The sequence below is a fragment of the Botrytis deweyae genome, assembly GCF_014898535.1.
Source record: "Botrytis deweyae strain B1 chromosome Unknown BDEW_012, whole genome shotgun sequence".
In the NCBI taxonomy this organism is placed as follows: Eukaryota; Fungi; Ascomycota; class Leotiomycetes; order Helotiales; family Sclerotiniaceae; genus Botrytis; species Botrytis deweyae.
Window position 1 is genome coordinate 866,597 of NW_024066219.1, and position 14,884 is coordinate 881,480.

General features: G+C 43.9%; 4 protein-coding genes across 4 annotated transcripts; 1 reads left to right on the forward strand and 3 right to left on the reverse strand.

Annotated features, from left to right (window-relative positions):
• Positions 1-832: 832 nt before the first annotated feature.
• Positions 833-1,856, reverse strand: EAE98_006094 (uncharacterized protein; the record flags this gene model as incomplete). Its single annotated transcript, XM_038953716.1, has 4 exons — positions 833-1,021; positions 1,080-1,659; positions 1,724-1,780; positions 1,843-1,856. The coding sequence occupies 4 exons, from the start codon at positions 1,854-1,856 to the stop codon at positions 833-835; spliced, it is 840 nt and encodes a 279-aa protein (XP_038810111.1).
• Positions 1,857-2,651: 795 nt separating this feature from the next.
• Positions 2,652-3,506, reverse strand: EAE98_006095 (uncharacterized protein; the record flags this gene model as incomplete). Its single annotated transcript, XM_038953717.1, has 1 exon — positions 2,652-3,506. The coding sequence occupies one exon, from the start codon at positions 3,504-3,506 to the stop codon at positions 2,652-2,654; it is 855 nt and encodes a 284-aa protein (XP_038810112.1).
• A 469-nt stretch (positions 3,507-3,975) lies between these two features.
• On the reverse strand, positions 3,976-5,998 carry EAE98_006096 (uncharacterized protein). Its single transcript, XM_038953718.1, has 2 exons — positions 5,155-5,998; positions 3,976-4,955 (listed from the first exon to the last, which is right to left on the reverse strand). The coding sequence occupies exons 1-2, from the start codon at positions 5,579-5,581 to the stop codon at positions 4,468-4,470; spliced, it is 915 nt and encodes a 304-aa protein (XP_038810113.1). The 5' UTR covers positions 5,582-5,998; the 3' UTR covers positions 3,976-4,467.
• Positions 5,999-12,993: 6,995 nt separating this feature from the next.
• Positions 12,994-14,691, forward strand: EAE98_006097 (uncharacterized protein; the record flags this gene model as incomplete). Its single annotated transcript, XM_038953719.1, has 1 exon — positions 12,994-14,691. One exon carries the CDS (start codon positions 12,994-12,996, stop codon positions 14,689-14,691), a length of 1,698 nt encoding a protein of 565 aa, XP_038810114.1.
• Between the last annotated feature and the right edge of the window lie 193 nt (positions 14,692-14,884).

A 14,884-nucleotide genomic window follows, 5' to 3' on the forward strand; every position in this document is an offset into this window, starting at 1 on the left:
ATCCCCATAGACCGGACTGCAGACCCTCAATAGAATCTTTCAATTGCTGGATTCAATTAGAGCATTGAGTTTGCTTGATATGCGAGTTCATTGTGGATAGTGAATTGTTTTTGGACATCCAAAGCTTACTTCTAATTTGGTATCCCAGATTGCTGGATCCTTCATGAAGCATCACCGTAAACATATGAAGTCACACACTGCCAGCAAATATATCCAATAAAATGATGGGAAAGTTTATAGTTCGATAGATCAATTTTATTGCATGGTAGGATGATTAAGTCATTCCTCTGCACATTTACAGTTGATCTGGTCATGAAAGTTGAAAGCACTTCACAAGCAAGAGCCCTCCAAACTATTACAACCATTACCACAGCGCTTATCCTGTGGAAGAAACAGACTTTGAAAATCACAACAGGTACAATATAAATTTTTTCCTCCATAACTGAAGCACTCGCAAGTGCAGCGTGAATTCATATCGACCATGCCGAAGACCAATCCTTAACATGCATAATGAAATCTCGAATGCATAATGACGATGTTTAAGAGTCATCAAACACTACCAGTTGTAGATAGGTAGAAACAAAGGCTCGAAATCGAGAGGAAAGTTGATGTGATGGAAGAGCTCTTGTACTCCAGAACTATAAGTTGTTAAAGTTAGCGAATGCTCATCAAGAGTGAATTTGGAAAGAAAATAAAGTAAATTATTACTGGTACACCCGAAGTGAAAAGAGGGCTTTGAAAAGAACTTAAGACCGGTCATGCATACATACTTACTCAAGCAACTCAAACTGAAATAGTTTACCCAATTGACAACTGATCCAAACGGAAAACATCAGAGTAGGTGACGGATGTTACTAAGCTTGCGTTTGATCCATCCAAACGGCAAAAACAAGCAGTTTCTGTCTTCCTTTTCATCCTTAGCACCAACACCAGCTTGGTTGAAAGATCCATCGTCGTATCCACCCAAAGTATCAACGTGAGTACCGGAGCGGTTATAGTCGGAGTGGGGAGTGTTTTGAACCTACCATCAAATTCAAATTAGTTAGGGGTTCTTGATAGAAAGAATTTTTGTCACTCACAGCAGCCATGTTAGAAGCTCTGGCAAAAGGATAACGAACATCCGACGGATTGCGTAGAAGTTCAAAGACTGCACCAACAGTAATCATTGCCTCTCGGTCACCGGCAGCATGTTCAGAGTTGGTACGAAGCTCACTTTCTGGGAATGACTGTAGTTCAATGCTTCCGATGTTGTCATCGAAAGATGGACGGTCAAAGCTAAAAGTTGGAACGTCAAGAGTTGCTTGATTCTGTTGACTACCAAGTCCAAAGTCCATTGGAGTGGCTTGACGACGAGGAACTTCTTGAATCTCATCGAAACTGGCATTCATCTCGGAATGCTGATTATCAGGTTCCTCGACAATGGTAGGGGTTCTTACAGGGATAGGAAAGGGGATGCTTTCCCAAGCTGGAGAAGGCACCGCAACTTTTGGAGAGGTTCTAGCTGTTTCCGCGAGAAATCGATGAAAGTCGGCCGACTGAAATTGCATGCGCTCTCTGAAAGCCGCGTGTTCTTTTTCGGTTCTCGCTCTGTTGAATTTCCAACGAGCAATCGCGACCTCATTTTCCGACGAAAGAGAAGATCCCTCGGCGGTTGTTACACTTCGAGATATTAGTACTTTCGTGTTTTCAAATTGATTAAGGAGAGGATGGTGGAATTTCTTACCTTGATTGCGAAGGCGCAACATTCGGGGACGTCTTAAAGCTATTGCCAGCAGTCTCACTTCCTGAGCGTTAGTATCTCTTTGAGAATCCGAACTGGTAATCAGGGGAGGATATTCTCACATGGATTCCGACATGACTCGTATTAATTTCGAGCAAACAACTGAAGAAAATATAGTGAGGTATTATAGAAATTCTCAGACTCGATGCAAAAGTAGGAGCAGAGCTTTGAAAGAAAAATTGTTGGAAGTAAGTTCGAACCTTGAAGTGTTTTTGCAAAGATGTTGTTATTAGGAGAGTTCAAATACTGTACAGGCGATGCCAAAGAGTGGATGCTCTGAATTATGATATTATACGTGAGTAGAAGATCTTGACGCTTTCCTTGAAGGTAAATGAGAAAGAATCTCAGATATCCAACAAGAAAAGTAGTTCTCACTCGAAATAATGGGATTGAAGAAATTGTTGTTGTTGTGGGAAAGAAGATGGGAATGCGACCGAAAGTGAAAGATATATTCACCACTCGAGGCTTTAGTTAAAATATTCACCGCCTAGAAAAAAATCATAATTGGATACTCGAGACTCCTCAAACTATTATTACTGGCAGAATAGCAGGCTGGACTATCTTCTTATATCAAGTCAGCCTTGTGTGAATTATTCAAGATTGTGCTGTGCTATTTGGTTCATCTAACTTCTAGCTTTCTTATGGATATTAAATCTATGAGTTTGCAGTATGGTAACTTCACACAACTTAGATATCTCACTTCATAGAGCTTTCACCCAAGTTACACAAGATGGGGGAACAGAGTAGTTTATTGAAAGGAGCCTTTCATTTACATTGTCATGATAACTATGAATGCAACATGCAAACAGTCCTTGTCATTCTTGAACACTGAACTCTCTCGAATGCAGAACCCCTAGAATACATTAAAGCTTTAGTCGCATGGTTCTAGTCCCAAAGTCTCCGAAAGATTCATTTGAATGATATCATCAAGTTGTTTTCTCTTTTGATTGTATTCCTTCTCGTGGTCCATCTCCAATTTAGCATCAGCAGAGTCCTTCTTGCAAGCCATTTTGACATTGGTAACTTGACTGTCCTTCTCTAGAATTTCTTTCTTCAAACCCCCGGATAAGATCTCTGATATGACCTTAGTGTACAGCTGTCCCTCATTGTTCAACAAATCTTCATATCTGATTAATCTGCCTTGCAATTTCTCAATCTCTGTGCATAAACGCCTATGGACTATATTAGATGTAACCGAGAAAACCAGAATCATTCCAACAAACAAGAAGACAAATCCACTGATATCATACTCCAGGTATGTTTCGTGGCATTGAGCACTATCGGTAATTGAATCGCAGATATGTCTTCCTGGTTGGAGGACTAAATTGTTATTCAATGGAGCAACACCCTTGAAATCGTACACGAGAAACTTGTGCCCAGACACGTAACTTTCAGTTCGATTGGAGTAGCAATTGAAGCCAAGAATAATAACGACAGGGATCAAGGTAAGAATGGCGATAGCACAGAGAAATTCGAAGTAGCATTTGGCGAGAAACTTGCTGTACCAGTTCATGGCATTTCCACGCTCGAAAGACGTTGCACGTTGAGTAATACTTTGCTTGATAACTTCTTGATGTCCCATAGAGAAAGATGTTGCACGTTGAGTAATGCTTTGCTTGATAACTTCTTGATGTCCCATAGATTTTTCGATATCCATTGCTTTATCAATGACGTAGGAATAAGAATCGGACTTGGAACGCATTTTGTGTTTAGGTGGACCTGTCATCTTTGATGGAGTATGGTGGATAGATACTGTATTTATATAGTTAGTAAACAGTTTCTCAAGAAAGTAGCCATACTCTTTTCTGAGCTCTGACAAGATATCGAAGATAGATCAAACCCAAACTCCAGTGTTCTGAAAGATGAAAATTTTGAACAAGTTACAACAACATATTACTTGAAAGGATGGAAGCTTTGGATGATTCTAAGAACAAAGAGCCTTTCGGTTTTGGACTGCTGCCTAGACTACCAGACACTCTTTCTGGAGAATGAAGAACTGCATACCTCTGTTGAAATTTGACTCAAAATGGATGAGGTTGTATGGAAGTCTGGGCTTCTCGACGCTGAAAGAGATTGTGAAGCAAAAGGGTACCTGTGTCAAAGACAGCGGAGAGTCGTTGGCAACACCACGGTTTGATAGTTTTATAGTTCAACAAGCAAACAATATCAATGAGTGAAAGTGTGTTGAAGATGCAAAGGAATAGCAGGTATTTGGAGAAGCGATTTTGATATTAGAGGTTAACTTAAGATTTTGTCGCCTATGGTAGCGCGCCGGGACGCTAAGCCTATAGTGTGCGAACTTCTATCATATTTACTTCTACAATTGACAGTGAATTATCAAATTTCTTCAAGGATATTGATTCCTTATCTTCACAGAAGCACACGGAATTTCATTGTTTGAAAACATTGGAGTAAAAATATGTTTCCGTCTTTCGAAAACTGCCACAAAGACTTCCTTCACGTTCCTCGAAGGTCGCAGCCCCGAGATAAGCCACCGATGCACTCAATATTCATTTAGATTGTACGAATGATACTTGAGTTCTGCTGCTCTCTCCTGAGTCAAGCCACTGTGAAAACTGGTAGGAAACACTAGGCCCAAAAGTAGTAAGTGCAGTAGTCTAGTTTCCATCTACATGTTCTCCATAACCATTCATCTAATTGAAGAATCACACTTCGGGTCCGAAGAATCATAGCTCCGCACTTCCTTTAGCTAACTTGAACTTGAAGTCCTTTAGCCCGCCAATCCCAACGTCGACCTTGAATAGTGCTCCCGCATACTCGTCGCCCCCATCACTTGCGCTCGTGACCCACAACTCAGTGCCCACAAATACGGGACAAGTCACACACTTCGTTGGATACTTGATTTCGCCAACGACTTTGCCTTGAGGATCAATCTTCAGCACACGCCCTTCGCCGAATATACATTGCCAGATATTCCCTTCAGAGTCGAACTTGAATCCATCGGGCTCTCCATCTCCATCGAGTTTCCAAAATACCCGCTTGTTGGTCACATCGCCAGTCGAGGCATCGTAGTCGTACGCCCAGATAGTTTGCTCGGTTGTATGGGTAAAGTACATAGTTTTTTGGTCTGCAGACCAGCCAATTCCATTAGGAATTGTCAAACCTTCACGAATAGTATGGCGTGTGAGATTATTGTCGAAGCGGAACATTGTACCTGAAGGCGTCGAGTTTAGCGGCAAGAATGCATAGGGTGAGGGCACAATTGACATGATTCGGGATAGATAGGGGGTAGATCACATGCAACAGACTACAAACTGGAACCGAGAGGTTTTACACACCCACTTGGTGCTTGTTTGGAACTCATAGCTCAGGCTCATGGTCAGTATTTAGTCGGGAATAAAAATGTCACCCACCTTCACTTTGTGGCTCCCCCACCCAAAAGTCATTCATAGTCCCTATCCAAAATCTTCCTTTTGGATCTACGGCCCCGTCATTACTCCTCAGTCTCTCATCTTTTTCCTCGCTATCATAAAACCTCTTCAATAACTTCATCTCTCCATCACTTCTTCTAAGTACGTAGATCCCGCTTTTACCACCCACCAATATCCTATCGGTGCAATCTATACCCTCAATATCAGCTGTTACGCCGACAGGAATATCTAGCTGCATGGTCGTAAGAGACGATGGACCAACATTCAGATCGATTGTATGGAGACGCTTCTTCTTGATGTCCACAAAGCGGAGTGTGTTGGTGGAAGGCTCATAGAAGGGAGCTTCACCGAGCCCACAGTGTGGGTTGATGTATGGTTCCGTGACCGTCCATGTTTGTATGGAAGACATTACTAAACGATATCGTGAACTGAGATCCGAGTTTAGTTGCTGCTTGAATGTGGAAGGGTGATCTACAGATTTTGAGGTACTTGAGTACTACAGCTGTTACTGGCTGTATATATGGCACGGCGATTATCTGGTGGGGAAGCAAGTGATGTCACATCGGAAAATCTTTTCAGCGAGAATTGAGACTTCGAGATATTGCTTCCTGACATGGAATGAAATTATATCACTGCGGAACTCTTAGAAAGAGAAATAGGACTAAGTACTTCTACAATTTTATATGTCATCGCTTTCATATAAGTTGTGCCGTAATTCCTGATTGCTTTTGGCAAAATCCGGTATTCCGGGCCTCTTGCCGTCGTTGCAAAAGGCGCAAATTTTGGCAGATTTACTGTGAGTCCATTGGAACTGCGGGAACAATATGTGCTATTGAGATCAGGAGGTAGTAGAAAACACTTCTTCCTTGGAAAAATCGTTTATCTGTGGAATCTTACTCTTGCTTACTTTCATTGATTATCCTTCTTGTCTTTTACATTCAAGGTTTCTATTGTCCGGAATTAGTCAGACAATCAGAGTTGTTCCACTCCCGAAACTCATCATAACAACCAAAAGACTTGGGTATTGAAATCACTTCAAACGTTGAATTGTTTCGAGTATTGAAAGTCCCCAGCCAGTCTGCTAGGACGGACCATTTGACACTCTAGTCGCAGTCCTCACGTGAAGCCTGATGAAGGATTGGGAAGGATTGTATTGTATACTCCCTGTGCTTTATCTCTATGTAGTTCCGCTACATGTGACCTGTGAAACAGAACGAACACGTCGCATTGGAAGAAGAGCTTTGGTGCAGCTTCTCTGACGTGTCGCTCTCGCTGTCCTCCAATTCTTGATCGTCCACTTCCTCCATTATTATCGTGCATAAAACCGAGTTTCTCGGTCTCTACCGATGACCCCGCTTTGTAGGATTGATGAGAGCATGGTGTAGATAGCCCACCGTTGCCGTAGATGTTAATTGAGGATCAAGGTTTAAACACATTGTCGTGAATTCATCCCCCGTCATAATCCACCGAGGCGGAATTTCCCCATTCTGTGCAATAAATTATCGCGTTTAAATTTGTCGGAACCGCGGAGTCGGAACCAAAACTTTGGAATCATTCGCAGAAGCTTGGTATATATGTATGCCCTTTAACTGCATATTATTCTTCGAGTGCTCGGAGATAGAAGTCTTCGCGGCAATTGCAGGTTAATATCTCGAAAGGCTATACCGACAATCTGTTTCAACGGCTATCAGGCATTATGTTTTGCGGTGAGCCACCAGACTAAAAAATCACTGGAACTTATTGGGTTTCCGAGGAGAGCTCTCTGAGTCCTAGTCGCGTAAATGCAGAACTATTGACCTAGTGATGCGTGTCTGAGCTTGCCAGCAAAGAGATGCATGTAATCACCTCCTTCAAGACGTGGAAAAACTCAATTGCCACTCTTCTGCTTCTACTTCTGTACATCATGTTGCAATGCTTATTCGAGTTTAGGATGAACATAGATTGGTAGTGGTTTTGACGACGCGTAAAGCACAAGTAATAATGCTGGCCATTTATGATGATGTTGCTATTGGCGCCAGCGAAGAATCTTCACCGCTGGGGCTAGATCCCCTTTTTGTCTCTTCGCCTTTCACCGACAGTCGCGGATCTATACCGTAATCCCAATTGGGACAATTGCGTGGCAAAGGTGGATATGATTCGGTATGGGGATAAAGCTGCAAGTGAACGCACGCATAAATATCGTCGACTTGGCGCTATCTCGTCACATTGCGCAAGAAGAGAGTCAATCCCGAGCCCCATAAGACTTACTTGCGACTTGCAGATTCGGATAGGACCCGTTAGGACCAAACAGCAGGAAAGACAAGCAGGCAGACCGCTGTTCGCCATGCGTTTTTTCGCAGGCTCAGGATAGTGTGGAGAACCAAACTGTTGCTGAGGCAATTGACGAATCTCCCCCGATGGCAAATGCCGGGGCACCTTCACGTGACCATTATTGCTTCCAGACGAGATGCAGATGGCGACGCACGGATAAGCTTAATATAAGCAAGCAGATACTTTTTTGCTTGGGTTGTGTTCTTCCTTCATTCTGGAATCAAGTTGTTAATGTTGTGTCACTCCCAAACGGGGATCGCGTACACATCAAGTTTGGTGATAACAGGCATGGTGAAAGACGTGAATATCATTTTTCTTCCAATACCCATAATGGTGAATTGACCACTAACTTCAATGGAATCCAGAATCAATATACATTCCAAGATTCTTTTGCACGCGAAGATATTGATAAGGGTTGGGATTTGCATCCTCCTCTGGAGTAGTATGTCAATAGTCCCCGTTGAAATACAACAAATAGCCGTAAAGCGGCCTGATAACTTCGGAAGCTCAGATCACTATTATCAAATCAACCAAGTCCCAGCCTCTTCATTTTTGGAGTTTCGTATTACCGAATCGAACGTGGTGGCTGGGATGTTTAAGAGTCGAAGTAATCGCGCTTGACATGGCCCCGGGGCATTGAATTCATGACATTGGCTCCGAAAAGCACATGACTGTCATTTGCTGCGACTGTCTCCCGCTGCGTGTCCGTTAGGAAGTACATATGCGGTATCTGCACGTGCGGGAATTTATAACGTGCATCTTCAAGGGACCCAAGCATTGAAGGGCCAATCATTCTAGCTCGCCTCAACATTCGCATCCATTTGCGGTACTGGACTCACAGTATATGACTTATCTCTTTTCATCAATCAATTGGGTTGGCAGAAATCGGTGATTGATTGCTCTGATCCATATTGTCGACGGCTCACCTTGTATAATCACAACTGTTTCCCTAGATTTTCCAATTAGGTCTGATGGTTGCGTGGTTGCGTGTTGTTTAGTTCAATCACAGTCGTATCATATGGTCTGCATAATTGTGATGTGAACGAGCTCGCATCGCTTGCTCGCATAAACCGTTGTCCTATACTGTCTCCCTCACTTATCAAGATGCATCGGGGCCAAGGGCCGAATTGATTAATGGCATGACGTTTTTTCGGTTCTGTCAACCTACTTTTCCAAAATTGATGGTAAGCAAAATGGAGATTGTTGAGCCGTATTAGTTTTTCAAAACGGAAGTCCCGATGACCTTGAAAGCTTGATAGATACGGTAGGGAAAAGTAAAATGATTTCAACATGTGGATCGTCGGAAGTTCTGGAAAACTGATAGTGAAGTATCAGACAGCGCCAAGCTTATTCACACACAACTCACCGGGGTTGACAACATCAATCAAAATTGTAGACTGAGCAAACAGAATCATTTAATTAAAATCCCTAGACGATGTAGGCCTGCCCATAGGATTCGGGGGTGCTACCGAGAATTAATGGAATTTTTGTAGAAGATGGATTGTACCCCTTCATCAATCCTCGTCTATTTGTTTGCTGAGGTAAAGGATTGGTGACCCGTTCAAAGATTATCGAGATTATCAAGGTTAAGATGTTCTTATTGTTGTTCTCGGTGGACCAATTCTAGGTACGGGGATCTAAAATAAAGTCTATGGTATAGGTAATAACGCTAAGATGAGGTTCCAATAGTTCGAACCTAGATTGAGAGTGGGTATGCGACCTTCCCAAGTTTGGCTTCATCAATTTCTCATCGACTCTCGAGTTTCAGAAAAGTTTCCCCAAGTTCAAGCTCGTCGGTGAGGTATCCAGCGAAGATATCAATCTTGTCGATAAGTACAAAGCTCGCGAAACCTCGGGAACTTCTGCCTACTAAGAAATCGATGAAAAGAGTATCTCTCGAGCTTGGATTAAGTATTTGGTAATTTTGGACTTTCATGAAAGCTTGGTAACGAGCTCAGGGTCCGCACAAAGAGACGGAGAGACATAACCAATCGTGGAAGACGCCGAAGGACGAAGATGGCGTATCCATAATCACCGAAGCTATGAGACAGAACGGTCGGCCTTGTTGCTGAAGAGGTTAGTTTATCATACACAAGTCCCATTTCATCACATCCATTTGTATTTCATCAACAAATTTGAGGTTAAAGACTTTTCTTGCCCCGGTAAGCATTCAACACAAGCATAATGAGATGAGGCCGGCACGACCACTCGCAAATTGTACTATTGTGCCATCGAGTTTGAGTTTGGATCTACGGGCATCATATGACAATAGATGTGATCTCTGTGGATCAGGTACATATGCCTTTTGGGCAGCTATGCGCGCTGTGTAATTGTTATGCGGACCATCTTTTCGAGGTAGTATCGTCAGCGGCACGGCGCGTGGCGCATGACTTTCCTTTTTCTGTAGAGCCGGATGAAAGGGACCAACCTTTCTGGTGCAAAGAAATAAATCAAATATGCGCTGTCTTGTTCCGTGATTTACTTTCTTGTCCGCGTTACGTGATCTGATCGGGACAGGCGATTGATATTGACGAATGTTTTGGTTAAAAATACCTTATATCGAATTGTTGGGAACGGTTGTCGAATCTGATGGCTACACTTCCATGCGATGGCGCCCTCAAGGATCCCCCAAATACACATACATCAGTGCGTAGGAGACTGGAACTTATGCAGCTCATCTTGCTGCCGCTCACCGGTGCTCTGGTCCAAACTAAGTGTGGAAACATAGTGTGGCCAAGCCAGCGTACGACCACCGGATCAAATGTGTCGACATGGGTTAAGATTGCAGCAAGATCAAAGATCACCGAGGTCCGCCATTTCAAGGTTCTAGTTCAATAAATTTCTCTTCTAGAAAAAGCAGAGAGAGAGGTAAAATGTTTAAAATGTTGCTATATTTCCGATTTGACATCATTGTGTGCATGCTGTACCTGGCGTACGAGGTGGTTACAGCTAATGGGCGATCATAGAACTTTCCGAAGGATGGTACATAATTGATTCAGACCATTCAACTATATATCTCACACAACTATCAGTTATCTAAAATTCAACAAGAGGGGTTCAGGAAAATCATTCTTGCTTGGAACACAGGGTAGGAAATTAAACTATTATAAAAAGAAGTTTCACCTGGATAATTTCCATGATTGTCGTAAATTTCCTTCTAATTCAGTAGAACCTGTGAAGTTTGCATGTCAAAACTCCCAATGTGATGTGGTGGTTCATGTGGCAGATCTCGAGGCCCAAGAGAAACTATTTCTGAAGCTTCGAAATTCTCTCTAATATTATTAGCCATGTTCGCTATGCTATGCAGTTTCCCTCCCTGCTGTCAGAATTCTCGGGTCCTTCTACTCGGTGGCGTGTAGCGATGAAAAAGAGAAAACAATATTGCAAATCAATCCGCCAATAGACACCTGTCTTACATGCTAATATCAAAGCTTTCTCCCTATAAAATATCAGAAACTGTAGAAATCGATCAAATAGGAGAATTGGGAGCGAGAAATGGCCGTTTTCGTCTACTTCCTTTTTCTTTACATTTTCACTTGCAGGATTTCCTATGCATGTGTATCGTTTCCACATAGACTTAGGCTGTGGTCACTTGGTCACCACGTTGAAAGGTTACCAACCACACTGATTTTGTCCTGCAGACTGCGGATGTACTAATGCAAAGCGATATGATATCCATCAATCAAAGTTTCTTATTTCTACAGGGCGTAACATGGCAACGACTTCTTCCCATCAGCTTTAGCCTATACTAGTATAAGTAGAAAAGTAACTAATTCGACTAGCAAGGAACTCGATCAACTACAGCTTACAGGGAACTTCCATTTCACAGACCGTGGCTTCAGCACCATGTTTTGACCGTGCTAATGCAGGATAGCGTCACCTCCCACCCCCAATTTACTACTTTCCATTCCTTCAGCGCACTGATTGTTGAAGAAAGAAGTGCTTATCTTTTTCTAGTGAGATCCTTCATGGTTCTATAACCTTCACCGAAAGGAAGACTGATTTAGTACGGCAAAGCGATTTCAGTACGTCAAACAAGAATTCGTATGAAGGGGTCGTAGAGTATGGTGCTTGAATAGCGGGGAGATTATGCATCTACCAAGATGTGTGTAGCGTTAGATGCATTATCGTTCTATGCGCCCAAGTATCTATATCTTTATGTCACAAATTGATGTGTGAAGAACATCTACCCACCTAGGTAAGGTACAGCAACTAAAGTTTTTCTAACAAGCGCCCTTTGCTCAAAGGAGGATGTTAATGTAGTCTATCCATATAATATAACGTGATACACAAGGATCTTCTGCGCGTGGCCTCCCGCTTTCCGAATGCTGGAACCAAGCACGGTATGGCTCCAGAAAATAGTTTCCTGGGACATTGTGAACCTCTAGGCTTGTTAAGAATCATCTCAAAAGGATACGTTTAAGCCCTGGTACCTTGATAATGCTACGATGCCTGCAGCCAACAAGCAACCCTAGCTAATGCCTCGAGAAAAAAAAAGACCCGCCTCACTACGACCCTGGAAACAATTCCATGAACTCTTGTGGGTGCTGGTGCGGTGAAGGGTAGGGTCAGTGTCTGTGAGCAATGAGCGTGGGACTGGGACGGTTCGAAGAACCACAAAGCTTGGGGTCTTCCTCCTCATGCAGAAAGCTGTGCAGAGCTAAAAGCGTCATCCACCACATTCTTCCATCTATAGTCATTCATCACCGATTTCTACATTCTTTGGTATTCCTTTACGACCAGACTGCCGCATCAACCTGTAGAAACCCGACAGAGCTAGATTCTGACATCCCATCGGTGCTCACCAACCACTCATAAAGCTTTTTTTGCTCGTTAAGGACTGTGAGTGGTGCGCCAACCCTCAAAATCTCCACCTATCTGTATGTTTATCTCGTTATGCCTTCGTTTTGTTCCACACTACTGGTTATAGCATCCACTCTGTTCATCTCTAATGCTCAGTGAGTTTGCCTCACAGTATTACAAGTCATTCATTCCTTTGTTGGTTCGAGGCAAGGCCCGCGTTCCATATTTACATATTCACGGTCACATCTTATGCTCCCGAAAGAATCCCTGTCGAACCACTTCACCTCACAGGAGTCAATACAAATACATCCCAAATAATCATTCATGCGCACAATTATTGCTTTTTCATTTGACGATTGAATCTAAACCCTTCGAGTGACGAAGCTGAGAATAGCAGAAAAAGAGCTGACCCCTCACCGCTCGCTGGAAAGCCTCATTGGCAAGCCAGCGCCATAGATATTCGATCTGGCTGTTCAAGGTCCTCTAAGTCGCCCATTGCGCGAAAGTTCTTTCGTTGCTTTTGCCGATAACGCGGAAGCGTCTTCATTGCTAAATCGTTTTCCCGGAACACAATCTTCTGAACTACTTGAACAACGACTTTCGGATTTTGTTTCTAAGCTTCACAGCTACCAGCAGAGTTGGGAGGGAGAGGGAAAACGTCAATGTCCCGGTCCTCGAGACCAAGAAGGGTTAGGGGATCAGGACTCGATGTCGCAGAGGCCTTCTGCGTCTCGTCCTGCATCTCGCTCACCACCAGAAAGTCAAAAGATTACTCTCCCACCTGTGCAGATGCGAGATGATCCTCGACATGGAGGGCGACAAGCAGACAGACAATTAGATCAGGGCAACCGAGGATTACCACAACCTCATCATACACTACCTTCCCCTTCATCACGGACTCCTCAGCCAGTATCAACTGGAGAGGATTGGAAGTCCTCAGGACCATCGCGCGATCTTGGTGTACATTCAATTTTGAACCCGACAGAACCTGAAAGCGCAACTCCCAGTCGCCGATTGAGTGGTGGTACTACAGACTCACCAATCTCTACAGCAGCCGGACCAACTTCACATTTTGCTGCAAGTCCTTCGGTGGCAGCTACTCATCCTTACTCCAATCGTCCTCCCATCAGCACTTCGCCTTCCTTAGACAATTTTAACCCAAATTTCCCAAGGGGCCCAGGCCGCAGAATGCTAACACCCAGATCACCTCGGCCTGCCAGTATAGGCAGAGCGCCGGCTCACGGGACTATCAATGCACAAGAGTCACCCTTTTTGCCACCGAGAAGGCCGGAACAAGGGCAAACTCCAGTATCAGAAAATCCTCCTTTAGCAACACCATCCGGGCAATCTCACGCCCAACATTATGGGTTTCCCTCTACAGGCACAACTCCAATAGAACGACGAGCAGATAATTCTCAGATGCAAGTTCCAGGACGTGTCCAACATAGCGCTAGTCCCAGCATCTCAGCATCTTCACAAACACCGAGCCAGACTTCCCCCGCGTCCGGTTATCCTTATCATCAAAGTGGGCAGAATCCTCAGACAAGTGGGTCTTATTTTCCAGGTTCCAGTTTTGGTTCATCAGTGCAACAAGGGAGTGGATTACAATTACAAGCACCGCCTGCGGCATCAGAAGGTCCGTACAATGCTTCTCAGATTGGTTCCTCACTCCACTCCACTCCAAGCTCGAGGCAGGCTTCTGCCTCCGAGCCCTACGGTGTCCTGACAATAACCACGGCTCACGGCGTGGCTTATCATGTACCCGTGGACACGCACCAAGCGTCGCGTTTAGCTGACGAGAAGCGTGCGCGCAACGCAGGAGCATCGGCGCGATTCCGACAACGTAGAAAGGAAAAGGAGAAGGAGGCTTCATCCAACATCGAAAAACTCCAATCGCAGACTAGAGATCTTGAACGAAGAGTGAGAGAAGCAGAAGGAGAGAGAGACTTTTACCGGGGAGAACGGGATCGATTCAGGGATATGTTACTTCGAAATCCTGGGACTAGAGATATGGCACTTCACGGGCCACCGAGTCCTCGTTCCATGAGGCCAATGTCTTATCCTGGTCCTCCTCCACCAAGTGCGCAATCCATGAGTTTTCAAGGTCCTGACAATGGCGAAAGGCCACCAAGACGTCGGAGGACTGATGCCCAAGGAGAATTCATGAGCGTACCATACTCGCATTCTCCAGCGTCAACTCTACCACCCGTTCAAAGTGGTTTCCAATCCGCTCATGGACAAGGGTTGCCTAGTCTGCCCCCTCTACGCATCGATAATCTTTCAACTGGTACAGCCACAGGAGCATCGACTCCATCGTTATCTGCTGGTCCTCCTTCATTTGATTCTTATTCGCGAGGGCCATACGATCGAGCCTGGCCCAAACAGGAAAACGGTGGACGACGATAAATTTTATACTTAATTTTACTATAATACACTTGATGGAAACAACAGCACTTCAAATCTTTGCTAAAAAGTCTTCCAAATTCTACGAATCCGCTTTCCGAATTTAATCAAAGAAACATTCTCCAATATACAAATCGATCTCTTCTATCTACAATACTTACTTGATTGTCACCTGTATATTTACGCTATTTCAAAC